The sequence below is a fragment of the Equus asinus genome, chromosome 17, assembly GCF_041296235.1.
Source record: "Equus asinus isolate D_3611 breed Donkey chromosome 17, EquAss-T2T_v2, whole genome shotgun sequence".
Taxonomy (NCBI): domain Eukaryota; kingdom Metazoa; phylum Chordata; class Mammalia; order Perissodactyla; family Equidae; genus Equus; species Equus asinus.
The window spans coordinates 36,315,095-36,327,312 of NC_091806.1; the positions used below are offsets into that span (position 1 = coordinate 36,315,095).

The 12,218-nt window shown below is 39.5% G+C and overlaps 2 protein-coding genes across 2 annotated transcripts; both read right to left on the reverse strand.

The window, feature by feature from the left end:
* Window positions 1-2,706: 2,706 nt before the first annotated feature.
* On the reverse strand, window positions 2,707-3,507 carry LOC139040687 (olfactory receptor 4D11-like). The gene has a single exon (XM_070487439.1). It carries the CDS (start codon window positions 3,505-3,507, stop codon window positions 2,707-2,709), a length of 801 nt encoding a protein of 266 aa, XP_070343540.1.
* A 5,832-nt stretch (window positions 3,508-9,339) lies between these two features.
* Window positions 9,340-10,284, reverse strand: LOC123277921 (olfactory receptor 4D6). The gene has a single exon (XM_070487494.1). It carries the CDS (start codon window positions 10,282-10,284, stop codon window positions 9,340-9,342), a length of 945 nt encoding a protein of 314 aa, XP_070343595.1.
* Window positions 10,285-12,218: the final 1,934 nt, after the last annotated feature.

Consider the following 12,218-nt stretch of genomic DNA (forward strand, 5'->3'; position numbering starts at 1 on the left):
TTTTAGAAATAATAAATGAATACAGTCAAGTTGCAGGATGCAACATCAACATACAAAAATCGGTCCCGTTTCTATACACTAACAACGAAGTAGCAGAAAGAGAAATTAAGAATACAATACCATTTACAAGTGCAACAAAAACAATAAAATACCTAGGAATATCCTTAACCAAGGAGGTGAAAGATCTGTATACCAACAACTATAAAACATTGTTGAAAGAAATTGAAGAAGATACAAAGAAATGGAAAGATATTCCATGCTCTTGGATTGGAAGAATTACCATAGTTAAAATATCCATCCTTCCTAAAGCAATCTATAGATTCAATGCAATTCCTATCAAACTTCCAACATCATTCTTTCACAGAAATAGAACAAAGAATCCTACAATTTATATGGAACAACAAAAGACCCCGAATAGCCAAAGCAATGCTGAGGAAAAAGAATAAAGCTGGAGGTACCACAACCCCAGATTTCAAAATACACTACAAAGCTTTAGTAAAAAAACAAGCTTGGTAATAGCACAAAAAGAGACACACAGATCAATGGAACAGAATCAAGAGCCCAGAAATAAACCCACAGATTTATGGACAACTAATTTTTGACAAGGGAGCCAAGAGCATATAATGGATAGAGGAGAGTCTCTTCAATAAATCATGTGAAAACTGGACAGTCACGTGCAAAAGAATGGAAGCAGACTATTATCTTACACCATGCACAAAAATCAACTCAAAATGGATTAAATCCTTGAATGTGAGAACTGAAAACATGAAACTTCTAGAAGAAAATATACTCAGTACCCTCTTTGACATCGGTCTTTCCAGCAGTCTTTCAAATACCATGTCTGACCAGGCAAGATAAACAATAGTAAAACAATAAACCTACAGGATGACATCAAACTAAAAAGCTTCTGCACAGCAACAGAAACCATCAATAAAATGAAAAGACAACCTAGAAATTGGGAGAAGATATTTGCAAACAATATGTCAGATAAGGTGTTAATACCCAAAATATAGAAGGAACTCATATATCTCAACAATAAAAAAACTAACAACCCAATTAAAAAATGGACAAAAGATCTGAACAGAGATTTCTCCAAAGAAAACATATGAATGGCCAACAGGCGCAAGCAAAGATGTTCAACATTATTAACTATCAAAGAAAAATAAATCAAATTGCAATGAGATATGACCTCACTCTGGTCAGAATGACTATAATTAACAAGACAAGAAACAGCAAATGTTGGGGAGGATGTGGAGAGAAGGGAACCCTTGTACACTCCTGGTGGAAGTGTAAACTGGTGCAGCTGCCATGGAAAACAGTATGGAGTTTCAGAAAATTATGAAATCAGAAAATTAAGAATGGATCTACGATATGATCCAGCTATTCCACTGCTGAGTCTTTATCCAAAGAACTTGAAAACACAAATTCATAAAGATACGTGCACCCCTATGTTCATTGCAGCACGATTCACAACAGCCAAGACTTGGAAGCAACCTAGGTCCTGATCAAGGGACAAATGGATAAAGAAGATGTGGTGTATATACACAATGGAATACTACTCAGTCATAAGAAATGTTGAAATCTGGCCATTTGTGACAACATGGATGGACCTTGAAGGTATTATGCTAAGTGAAATAAGTCAGACAGAGAAAGTCAAATACTGTATGATCTCACTCTTAAGTAGAAGATTAAAAGAAAGGACAAACAAAAAGATAACAACAGAGACTGGATTTCTGGTTACCAGAGGGGAAGTGGGAAGGGAGGAGGGCAAAAGGGGTGATTAGGCACACATGTGTGGTGACGGATCATAATTAGTCTTTGGGTGGTGAACATGATGTAATCTACACAGAATTTGAAATATATTTTAATGTACACCTGAAAGTTTTATAATGTTGTAATCCAATGTTACTTCAATAAAAATAAATTCTAAAAACCATGATTAAGTAGAACTGATGTCATACTCTTATATAAATTCCTTTCCTTCCATTCCACAAATTCAATGAACAAACACTAATAGCTTCTTACAGGTCAGGCACTTTTCTAGACACTGCGAATATAATGGAGAATTAGATCTGCTAAGTTCTCTGGAGCTCTTTAATGCACTGTGGTAAGGGAAATGACAAAGAAGTGCACATAGGAAAAAAATATTTATTGGCTTAGATACAGCTTTTCCTTTTTCAACTAGTCAAACTAACTTATGTCTGAGGCAATAGTATGAACAGTTAGACAGGTAGTTCCAGATTCTTACCCTTGCTGTAGGCATATATTGGAGCTTTAAAAATAAGACTGTATAAGTTCTAGGTCACATCCAACTGTTAGGAAGTCACAGGGAGTGAAAGACAATGAAGATCCTTAAAACTAAGTCTCTACACATACTGAATGGTTGTGTCCCTGTTTCCTACTGCATGTCTGGACACCACAGTCCTATCTTTCATCCCATTGCCTGGACACCAAGAACTTCTACAGTATTTCACGTTTGTGCCCTGCTTGCTGTCAATTGCTCTTTAAGGACTATGTTCTATCCGCTTAATTTCTTGCTGGTGTTCCTTCTCAATATCGTTGTGCCAGGTAGCTGATCCTTTGTGCCTGTGCCATCTTGCTATACTCGTCTATTTATGGTTGAGGCATGACAATATGTGACAGCTAATATTTTAAGAAAATATCTCAATTATATTCTTGCAGCTTGATCCACAATCTGTAATCAGGCTATCCCCTTTCAGAAAGCATAAGTCTTCTCTTCAGTCTTCTCATGGATGACTTCATCTCGTGGTTCCTCAGGGTGTAAATCATGGGGTTCAGAACAGGGATGATGACAGTGAAGGTGATGGAGACAGCTCTGTCCATGGGGAGGGCAGTGAAGGGCCAGGCGTAGACATAGATGCAGGGAACAAAGTGCAGTGTCACCACAGTGATGTGGGCTGTGCAGGTACAGATGGCTTTCTTCCTGCCTTCTCCAGTTTGAGTTCTCAGCATCATCAAGATCACTGTGTATGACACAAGAAGAAGGACAAACCACAGGGTAGTGACCAGGCCATTGTTGGAAATCATTAAAAGCTCAATGACAAAGGTGTCAGTGCAGGCAAGTTTGAGCACCTGCGGGACATCACAATAGAAGCCATCAACAACATTAGGTCCACAGAAGGGGAGGGGTAGCAAAAGGGAAATCTGCACAATGGAGTGGACAAAGCCCCCCATCCAGGAAGCCACAATGAGGGCAGTGCATCTCCCCCTACTCATGATGGTCACATAGTGCAGGGGCTTGGAGATGGCCATGTAGCTATCAAAGGCCATCACAGAGAGAGAAAAAATGTCTGCTCCACCGAGGAGGTGGAAGAAAAACATCTGTGTGATGCAACCGTTGAAGGAGATGGTCTTTCTCCTTGAAAGAAGGTCTGCTAGGACCTTCGGAGCAGTGATGGAGGAGAAGCAGATGTCCAAGACAGAGAGATTGCAGAGCAGGAAGTACATGGGGGTGTGAAGGCGAGGCTCACAGGCCACAGTGATCATGATGGCAACATGTGCTAACACAGTTGTTACATAAATCACAGCTCAAAATAAAAATAAGAGCAAGCTTAACTCTTGAGACTGGGTAAGGCCAAAAAAATGAATTCAGACACCCTGGTATGATTTCTCAGGGCCATTGGATGATATTTCCTCCTCCAAGTACAGCTTGGAAAGAAATAATATTACTTAGGTAATGAAATCAAAGTTTTACCTCATACAGAAAATGAACATACATAAATATATCTTATTCTTCATGAACTATCTGTGTTACCAGGGAAATCACTCAGTTCTACTTGCTTCAGTTCCCTCATTAGTACAAGTTGAGTTTTGAGCTAGATCATTTGCTTTCCTACCATACTTGATTGGGGACTTTGTGATCTTTTAAAGTTCACCCCTAGAAGTTGCTGAGGAAGAGATCTAAGGAAGGCTTTATGGAAGGAATTATGGGTTCCCTACATCTTCGTGAATCAGAGCAGCTCTGATTTTATTCAAGTTTCACTTTGTTTCTATGGCTTAAAAGCCATTGGAATAAATCAACCCTCAAATGCCTTTCAGTAACAAGATGATATGGGTCAATTTGAACAGCATATTATTGTTTTAAAAGCTACTGCACACTTAATTACAATAAAATTTCCTAATATCCCTCTGAGTTTAGGGAGAAAGCTGTTATTCCCACTTTAATAATACCAAAACTGAAATCAATAAGTATAAGCCAATTTTCCAAAGTAATTCAGAAAACCAGTGGCAGAGAAAAAGTAACACAGTTTTCTTCTGTCTCTTAGTTCTAGGATCTTTCCATTATACCACACTGCCTGCCAGTTTCAAAATATATAAATCCATGAATAATTTGTGTAAGGAACACTCTACAGAACTTTCAGTGGTGAGTTTTATTAGTTCCTCAATTTCCTCTTTCCATCAATGGAATTTTAGACCTTGCAGAAATGACATCTTCTCTTCAATGTTTTATTTCATTTCATAGATACTAAGAGGTCAAGGGTAAATGATGAATTTAACACAAAGAAGTTGACAAAGATGGTGATGGAGATGATTATGTTCACAAAGGTCCAGACATGCATGCATAGAGAACGAGCATGAAATTCAAGGTTACCACAGAAATGTAGGCAGTACAGGTAAATGTGAATTTCCTCCTGTGCCCTTCCTATAAAAGATAAACAGTTTCTAGTGAGCTTGGGATTTTCACTTTCTGATGGAGTAAAATAAACACAAGATGGAAGCAATGGTTGTTCCCCATCCCTGAGGGTTGGTAGGTTCTCTTACTATAGAGTCGTGGCTGAGGAGGAAGGGGCAGATCCAACTTAGAGGATTTTTATTTCCTTGTATTTTTCCCGTATGAGTCAGGAGTAAGCAACCTTTGGTTGTTTGAAGATCAATTAAGGAAAAATAAAGTTCTTAAGAGGCCCAAGTGACAAGTATAAGATCACGCAGGAAGCTAGTGATGGAGTTAGACTTTGACATTCAGCCCATGTCATTTCAATAATTTATAAGAAGATTTATGATGGTGGCAGCGGTCACAAAGTTAACTCAGAGTTATAGGTAAAAGCCATCCTCAGCCTAAGTATCTGCCTGAATCACCTGGCATTACCTTATTGATAGATGGTCACTGTCCAGATCAGTGCCCAACTGGGAAGCATCATGATTGGTCTGTGTAAAAACAAACTTTGGGAAGGTAAGAGTCTTGAAAAACTATGTGGATAAATAAGCCCAAAACACATGTTGCCTCTCATTTGCTCTGGAGAATTTGATGACTTGTCTTGTTTTCCCAGTTTATTCAGTCTCTGAGGGCACACTTACCTCCACAGCATGTACTGATAGGCAGTATGTTTTATCCAAAAGACTTATATTGAGCCACCCACATGCAAGAGACCTGGGCACTGTTAAAACTCTCCTGAGGGTACTACTTTTTTCACTTCTCTCAATTTGTCCCATTCTCCTCATCCTCACTTAAACCTTTATCACTTCTCCTCAGATTGTTGCAGGAGTTCTGTAACTGGTCTCCTTTTCTTCCGTGTAGTTTTCTCTAATTCATCCTCTCTGTTGTTTGCAGAAATATCTTCACAAGTCATAAATGCGACCATTTATTCCCTTGCTGGAAAATTTCTAGTAGTTCCCTATTGCTTATAGAATAAAGATTAAACTTTTCTTATAGCATCTAAGACTTCCCTCCATCTTCGATATTATCTAGTGCCCTGTTTCCTTTGATTCTGTTTCAGGTGTTTAAATGTTATACACATTCTTATGCCTTTGGATCTGTGATCCTGTTGCTCCCTCTACCTACCCTATCCTCCCTACTCTCAGAATCTCCCATCTATCCGTCTTCACAAACACTGACCTTTCGACACTCGGGTCCAGAGACTCCTCTTCTGTGAAAACTTCCCTGACACCCCTTTGTGACTCATTCCCTGCGCTGACTTCTCTTCTGGTATTTTTAACAGTTTCTTCTAATTATATGTCTCTTTTCCCTTAGCACACTATAATTTCCCTATTATACCTCAAGTTCATCCTGTCTGCTCAGTATTTCATCCATCCTAATATCATCAAATCTTCACTTAGTATGGGGCATGCGTTAGGTGCTCAATAAATGTTTTGTTGCTTTTTTAAAGATTGACACCTGAGCTAACATCTGTTGCCAATTTTCTTTTTTTCCATTCTTTTCCCCAAAGCCCCCAAGTACATAGTTGTATATTTCAGTTGTGAGTGCCTCTGGTTGTGCTGTGTGGGATGCTGCCTCACCGTGGCCTGAGGGGTGCCATGTCCATGCCCTGGTTCTGAACCGGCAAAACCCTGGACTGCCCAAGCAGATTGCATGAACTTAACCACTCGGCCACAGGGCCAGGCCCTCAATAAATGTTTCTTAAATTTATAAATCTAGCTGGTAAGTGCACATCATTACTTATAAGCATTGGCATTGGAATGTGAGTGAGGGAGAAGGATCTTGATGAACACAGGCTAAGAAACTCTTTTGTTAACATCTTTGATATGGCCTGAGGGATGCCAGATAGAGATTTGTTTTCTGATCCAGGCTATAAAACACCTTTGTGACCTTGAGAAAGTCACATTGCCTCTCTGTTCCTTGGATTCTCAGTTGTAAAATGTGAGGGCAATCTAACGTGATGTGGTGTAGGGCAATGTTAAGAGTTTTCAGGTAGGGCAAATTTGGGTTGGAATTTTGCCTCTTCCTCATTTGTTACATGGAGCAAGTTCTTTATTTTCCTTCAATTTATTCCTCTGCAAACTGGGAAGCATACCACTTACTTCAATGGGTGGCATAAAGAGTAACTATGATCATGTTTGTAAAGTACCAAGATCAGAGTGGACATTCAATTAACTTGATTCATTTCCCTTTTTCCTGAAAACAGAATCTGACCTGCCTATCATGAGGGTTATTTATGAAGACATATGTAGAATATTCTATTGAATAGCAATAAAATGCGATTCAATAGAAGTACAACTTCTCTTTGAACCAACTTAACTATTTTTGTTTCCATGAACTTGCATGAATTAACCAAGTGGACTTGAGCCTTCAGCTCTGGGTCATTGGGTTCAGGAATAAGACAGGCTCTGGATCAAAGGCTAAAGAGACCCAGTGAGTCATGGGCAGTGTATGGAAATAGGGTTGCCTTTGAAACCTCCACAGTTTTTAAGATAATTTGAGGTTAAGATTATGTTTTTTAAGGAAGCACCAATGTTGTGGAAAGAGGCTCCATGATCCCATGGACAAACCCTAAGCTAGAATAAAATCTGCTCCTTATATGCAACTCAATTGTTCCATCAAATACAAGCTGCTTTCTCTTTTACCATGCTGACTCCATCTCTGTGGCTCCTTCTTCTTAAGGAGACATTCCTCCTTTTCCAGTATTTAAAATCTACTTCTTTGTTTTCCGTTACTAAAATTTTCAGCTATTTTTGCAATATCTTATACACTAGGTACATTTTCATGCACATCCTATCCATGTATAATCCACAATGTCCCACACTCTGACAGTTCAATGTTCTTACCCAAATCCTTCAGTATCCAAGCTGGAATTTATGCCATCTGAGACTGGATAGCTGGGCCTCAGTGTGTATGGTTCTGGGGAAATATCATGTTAGAAGTTGAAGTCCTTCTGCAGGTTAGTTACATTAGACTTCGGTATCTTCTCTTAAAACTTCACATTGGAAAGGGCAGACTCAGAGAGTTACATCATCATGGCTCTTCATCTGGTCCCAAAGCATCCCTATCACATACAGTAGTCCCTTAGGCTCAAGCCTAATATGAGAATTAGCAAAGCGAATTTTATTATATCTGAGTGTGGAAATAGAATGGACATTCTTATGACAGTGTTGGAGTTCCAGTGGGAGTTATTAAATATTTTCCAAGTCATTATTGGACACAAATCCACCCATATGTGCACACACATACATATGCATGCACTTACAGACACACACAAACAAAGATGCCCACATTTCTATGCTTTCCAAATTCTTGCAAGGCCCCAGAAGACATATGCTATTTATTCTGTGATTCTTTGAATTTCGGGGAAACATGTTAACAGAAATATCTAATGCCATGTTATCATTCATTCTCAGTGTGGGCAATGTGACCAAGGGGGCAAAAATTGGTTATTGGTAGCCAAAAAATCTTAGATATTGCAATGATGTGTGGTCCTTCAAAGATCTTTGGTGTGTAAAAAGATATACAGTATATCTTTGGTATTACATTTTCTTGTGGGAAAGCAATTAGTAAAAATACCTAATAAAGCTCCTTGGGGGGGGGCAATAATTTTAAAAAGTTTGAGAAGCACTGCCATGTGGTTAAGAGTCTTGGCCCAATGTCTCTGTCTTGTAGGACTCAGAGAAAATCACAAATGTATGTCATCTACTAGGACCATTTTGCAAGTATTAATGCATCATAACAATTTCAAAAGAATGGTCTATATGTTGAAGTTTCCTGAGATTTCTTATTCCTCTTGGCCAATTTTTAATGACTTTTGGAGGCTGAAGGGTAGAATTTGAAGCAGGAATAAAGAGAGAAGGGAGATTTATTGTCTCTCTACATAATTACATTTTTAGAATCGTCCTCTTGGGAGAGAGGTGGGTTACAAAGAAGACCCAGTGGCTATTCCTAAATGGCCCTGCCTACAATGTGTTTCTTTTCTCTCCTGCTACAAAAAATGGATCTTGAGTGTGTGAAAAGGTATTTTTTTTTTACCAGTCATTTATCTTGAATTGTCTGTGCATATATAGACAATGTTGAAGATTCTGTACTCAAAATATTAAATCAAGAAGTGATTTTAATAATCAACTGGGAATAATCAGAGAAGGCAGAGAAATCTCAGAGACACTAGAGAAAGCATGTGAGAAAGAAATACATCCATATTCTGTATATATGCACATTTAGGAATATTATAACGGGAAATCATTTGTATGCCTGATTAATTCCAGGAGCAATACTAATTTTTGCAGCTATCATCCTCTCAACATTTGTAATTCTTCACTCTCTTGGCAACCTTGTGAGGAGACAATGTTATTTCCATATTACAGGTAGTAAAAGTGAGGTAAAGTATGTTGGCATGAGAGTCACAGATTACAACAAAATAGCATTAGGTTATTGATTTTAGTCTTATACCTCATTCCTCTCCCCAGTCTGCAAGCCCAATATCTCATGTTGTTCAACCTCATCTCTTCTTTTTGTTTCTATATTCCTTCTAATAGAGTTAAGCGTCTATGAGGATGTAGAGAAATGACCGTGGAGAAAAGAGATAGCTGTCTCTTACTCCCAGGATAGTGGTTTGAGAAAAACTAATCAGAGTTAGATTTCCATCTCAATCTGACTGCTCACCCCAGTTTACTGCTCTCAGAAAACCCAATCCTTCTCTGAAGTCTCTTCATGGCTGATTTCATCTCTTGGCTCCTCAGAGTGTAGATGATGGGGTTCACCATGGGGGTGATGACTGTGTTATTGATAGACACAGCTATGTCCATGGGCAGTGTAGTGAAGGGCCGGCAGTAGATGTAAATGCAAGGCACAAAGTGAAGAGTCACCACCAGGATGTGGGAGGTGCAGGTGGTGAGGGCCTTGTGCCGGCCCTCCCCAGAGTGAGATCTCAGCATCACCAGAATAATAGTGTAGGACCCCAGGAGCCCGAGGAACCACAGGAGTGTCACCAGCCCATTGTTAGAGATCATAAGGAGTTCCAGAGCAAAGGTGTCAGTGCAGGCCAGTTTAACCACTTGGGGCACATCACAGTAGAAGGCATCTAGGACATTGGGCCCACAGAAGGGGAGTGGAAGTAAGAGAATTATCTGGACAATTGAGTGCAAACCACCACCCACCCAAGAGGCGACCACCAAACCCACCCACATCGATCTCCTCATAATGGTCACATAATGCAGAGGTTTGGCAATTGCAAGGTATCTGTCATAGGCCATCACAGAGAGGAAAAAAATATCTGCCCCACCAGCAAAGTGGAAGAAGAAGATCTGTACCATGCAGCCATGGTAAGAGATGGTTTTCCTCTCTGATAAAAGATCCACCAGGAACTTGGGAACGGTGACAGCTGAAAAAACAATGTCCAGGACTGATTTGTTCCTCAGGAGAAAGTACATGGGAGTGTGGAGGTGGGACTCACAGGTGATGGTCAGCACAATGAGTGCGTTACCCAGCACAGTTGTTACATACACAGCAAGGAAGACCACAAACAAGCAAAACTCTAGCTCCCGGAAGCGAGTGAGTTCCAGGAAGACAAATTCCTTCACAGTGGTGTGGTTGCTCTGGCCCATGATGGGGACTACCCTCTGCTAGGTCTACCTTAGGAGAAGATATGTTAGGATTAGGAGTATGCAGTCATGAGGCGGCAATATCATTTATCATATATTGTTATAAGGCTCTTGCAAGTATCCAGATCATAACGACTACTCAGAAAAACTGTGCTAGAGTCTCCCTTTTCATTGTGTGGAAACTCTTTATCCTGGTGATTTTCCTTTCTTGTTGTAAAACCCTAGGTTGACAAGAAGAACCATCACACTCCTATGTCCTTACTCTGACTAGAGGGAGATGGAAAGGCTATGGTCATTTGACCATGGCTTATTTTCTATCCTGCAGGAATAACTTCTTTACATGTATGCAAAGCTTTATAATTTACTAAAAGCTTTCACCTGCAACATTTCATCTTGATTTTGATTCTTGTGGTGTCTCTGTTGGCTCTGTAGAGTAGTTATGATTATCTCCATTTTACATAGGAGAAACTGAAGCTTAGAGCAGTTAATGACTTTCCCACATTTGCAAAATCACAAAGTTAATAAGTGGCAAATCAAGGATTTGAACCCAAATAATTTTTCCGACTTGACAGAGACTCCCTTCTTGACGAGATTTTAGTTAGGCCCTTCTGAGCCCTCTTCTCAACTAGGTGTCAACCTCGACCTTACACATTTTTCCTGGATAAACTCAGTTTTAGCAAGAATCCTGCTAAATCAGTTTAGCAAGAAGCCCCTACCCTTGATATCTGATCAAATTTCTCAACCCCCACCCTAGACATCTAACTCCTTGTATCAAAGTTCTTGGCTTGTCTTTAGCAAGAATCCTGTTAAGCCAATTTAGCAAGAATCCCCCTATCCTTGCATTCTCCCTTTAGTAATTCTCTATCCACTGACCCTCTCCCTCTGTTCATTGGCTATAAATCCCAACTTCTCCTCATTGTATTCGCAGTTGAGCTTAATCTCTCCCCTCTATTGCAATAGTCTTGACCTCTACTGCAACAGTCTTGAATAAAATCTGTCTTGCCATTTTTACAAGTGTCTGGTGAATAATTTTTATTTAACAGTCTCCAGAGGTTTTTCCACTGTAGCATTCTGCCAGATCAGAGAGTGTGGGGCTTACTTTGCTATATCAGAATTATAGTGGGTAGATTAACTTTACAGTTAATTAAGTAGCCTGACTAGTTAATCCTCATCTCCTTTCATACAGGAGAGAAGAATCAGGCCCTCATAAGTACTCCTCCATGTGCTCTGAGACACTTGGATCTCACTTGGTCCACAAGGCTCTTGGTTGAGTGTAGAGCTGCAATCATCACTCAGAGCACATGAAATCATCACAAACAAACTCATCATTAAAACTTCCAGACCTCAGTGGTGACTTAATCTGATCCTCCCTACTTTAGGGGTGAATGGAGAAGGGTATTTATTTTTCTAGAATCAGTCTATGGATTGGTGAAAGATACATAACTTTAATAAAAATTTTCCGAGTCCTCTTTGAATTTTTGCCATGAGAATACTTAATATCTACCCTTTAAACAAATTTCAAGCATACAATAAAGTATTGTTAACTATAGTGCATTACATTTCCAGGACTTATTCACCCTGCATAACTGAAACTTTGTACCGCTCATATCCCTTGACTAGCATCTTCCCATTTCTCTCTACCCCAAGCCTCTGGTGATCACCATCCTACTCTCTGCTTCTCTGAGTGGAAGACATTATGCTAAGTGAAATAAGCCAGCCACAGAAAGACAAACACTGCATGATCTCACCTATAGGTAGAATCTAAAACAGTTAAACTCTTGGAAAGATAGAGAATTTTAACCTGGGATTAAATATAACCTCAAATTCCAGGGATTTTCTTCTGTTGCTATGTTGGCAAGTAAGGTTTTTTCAAATCAGATATCTGGCCATCAGAGGACAAAACTCTCTTAAATATGAATATTTGTATGTCCAACGAC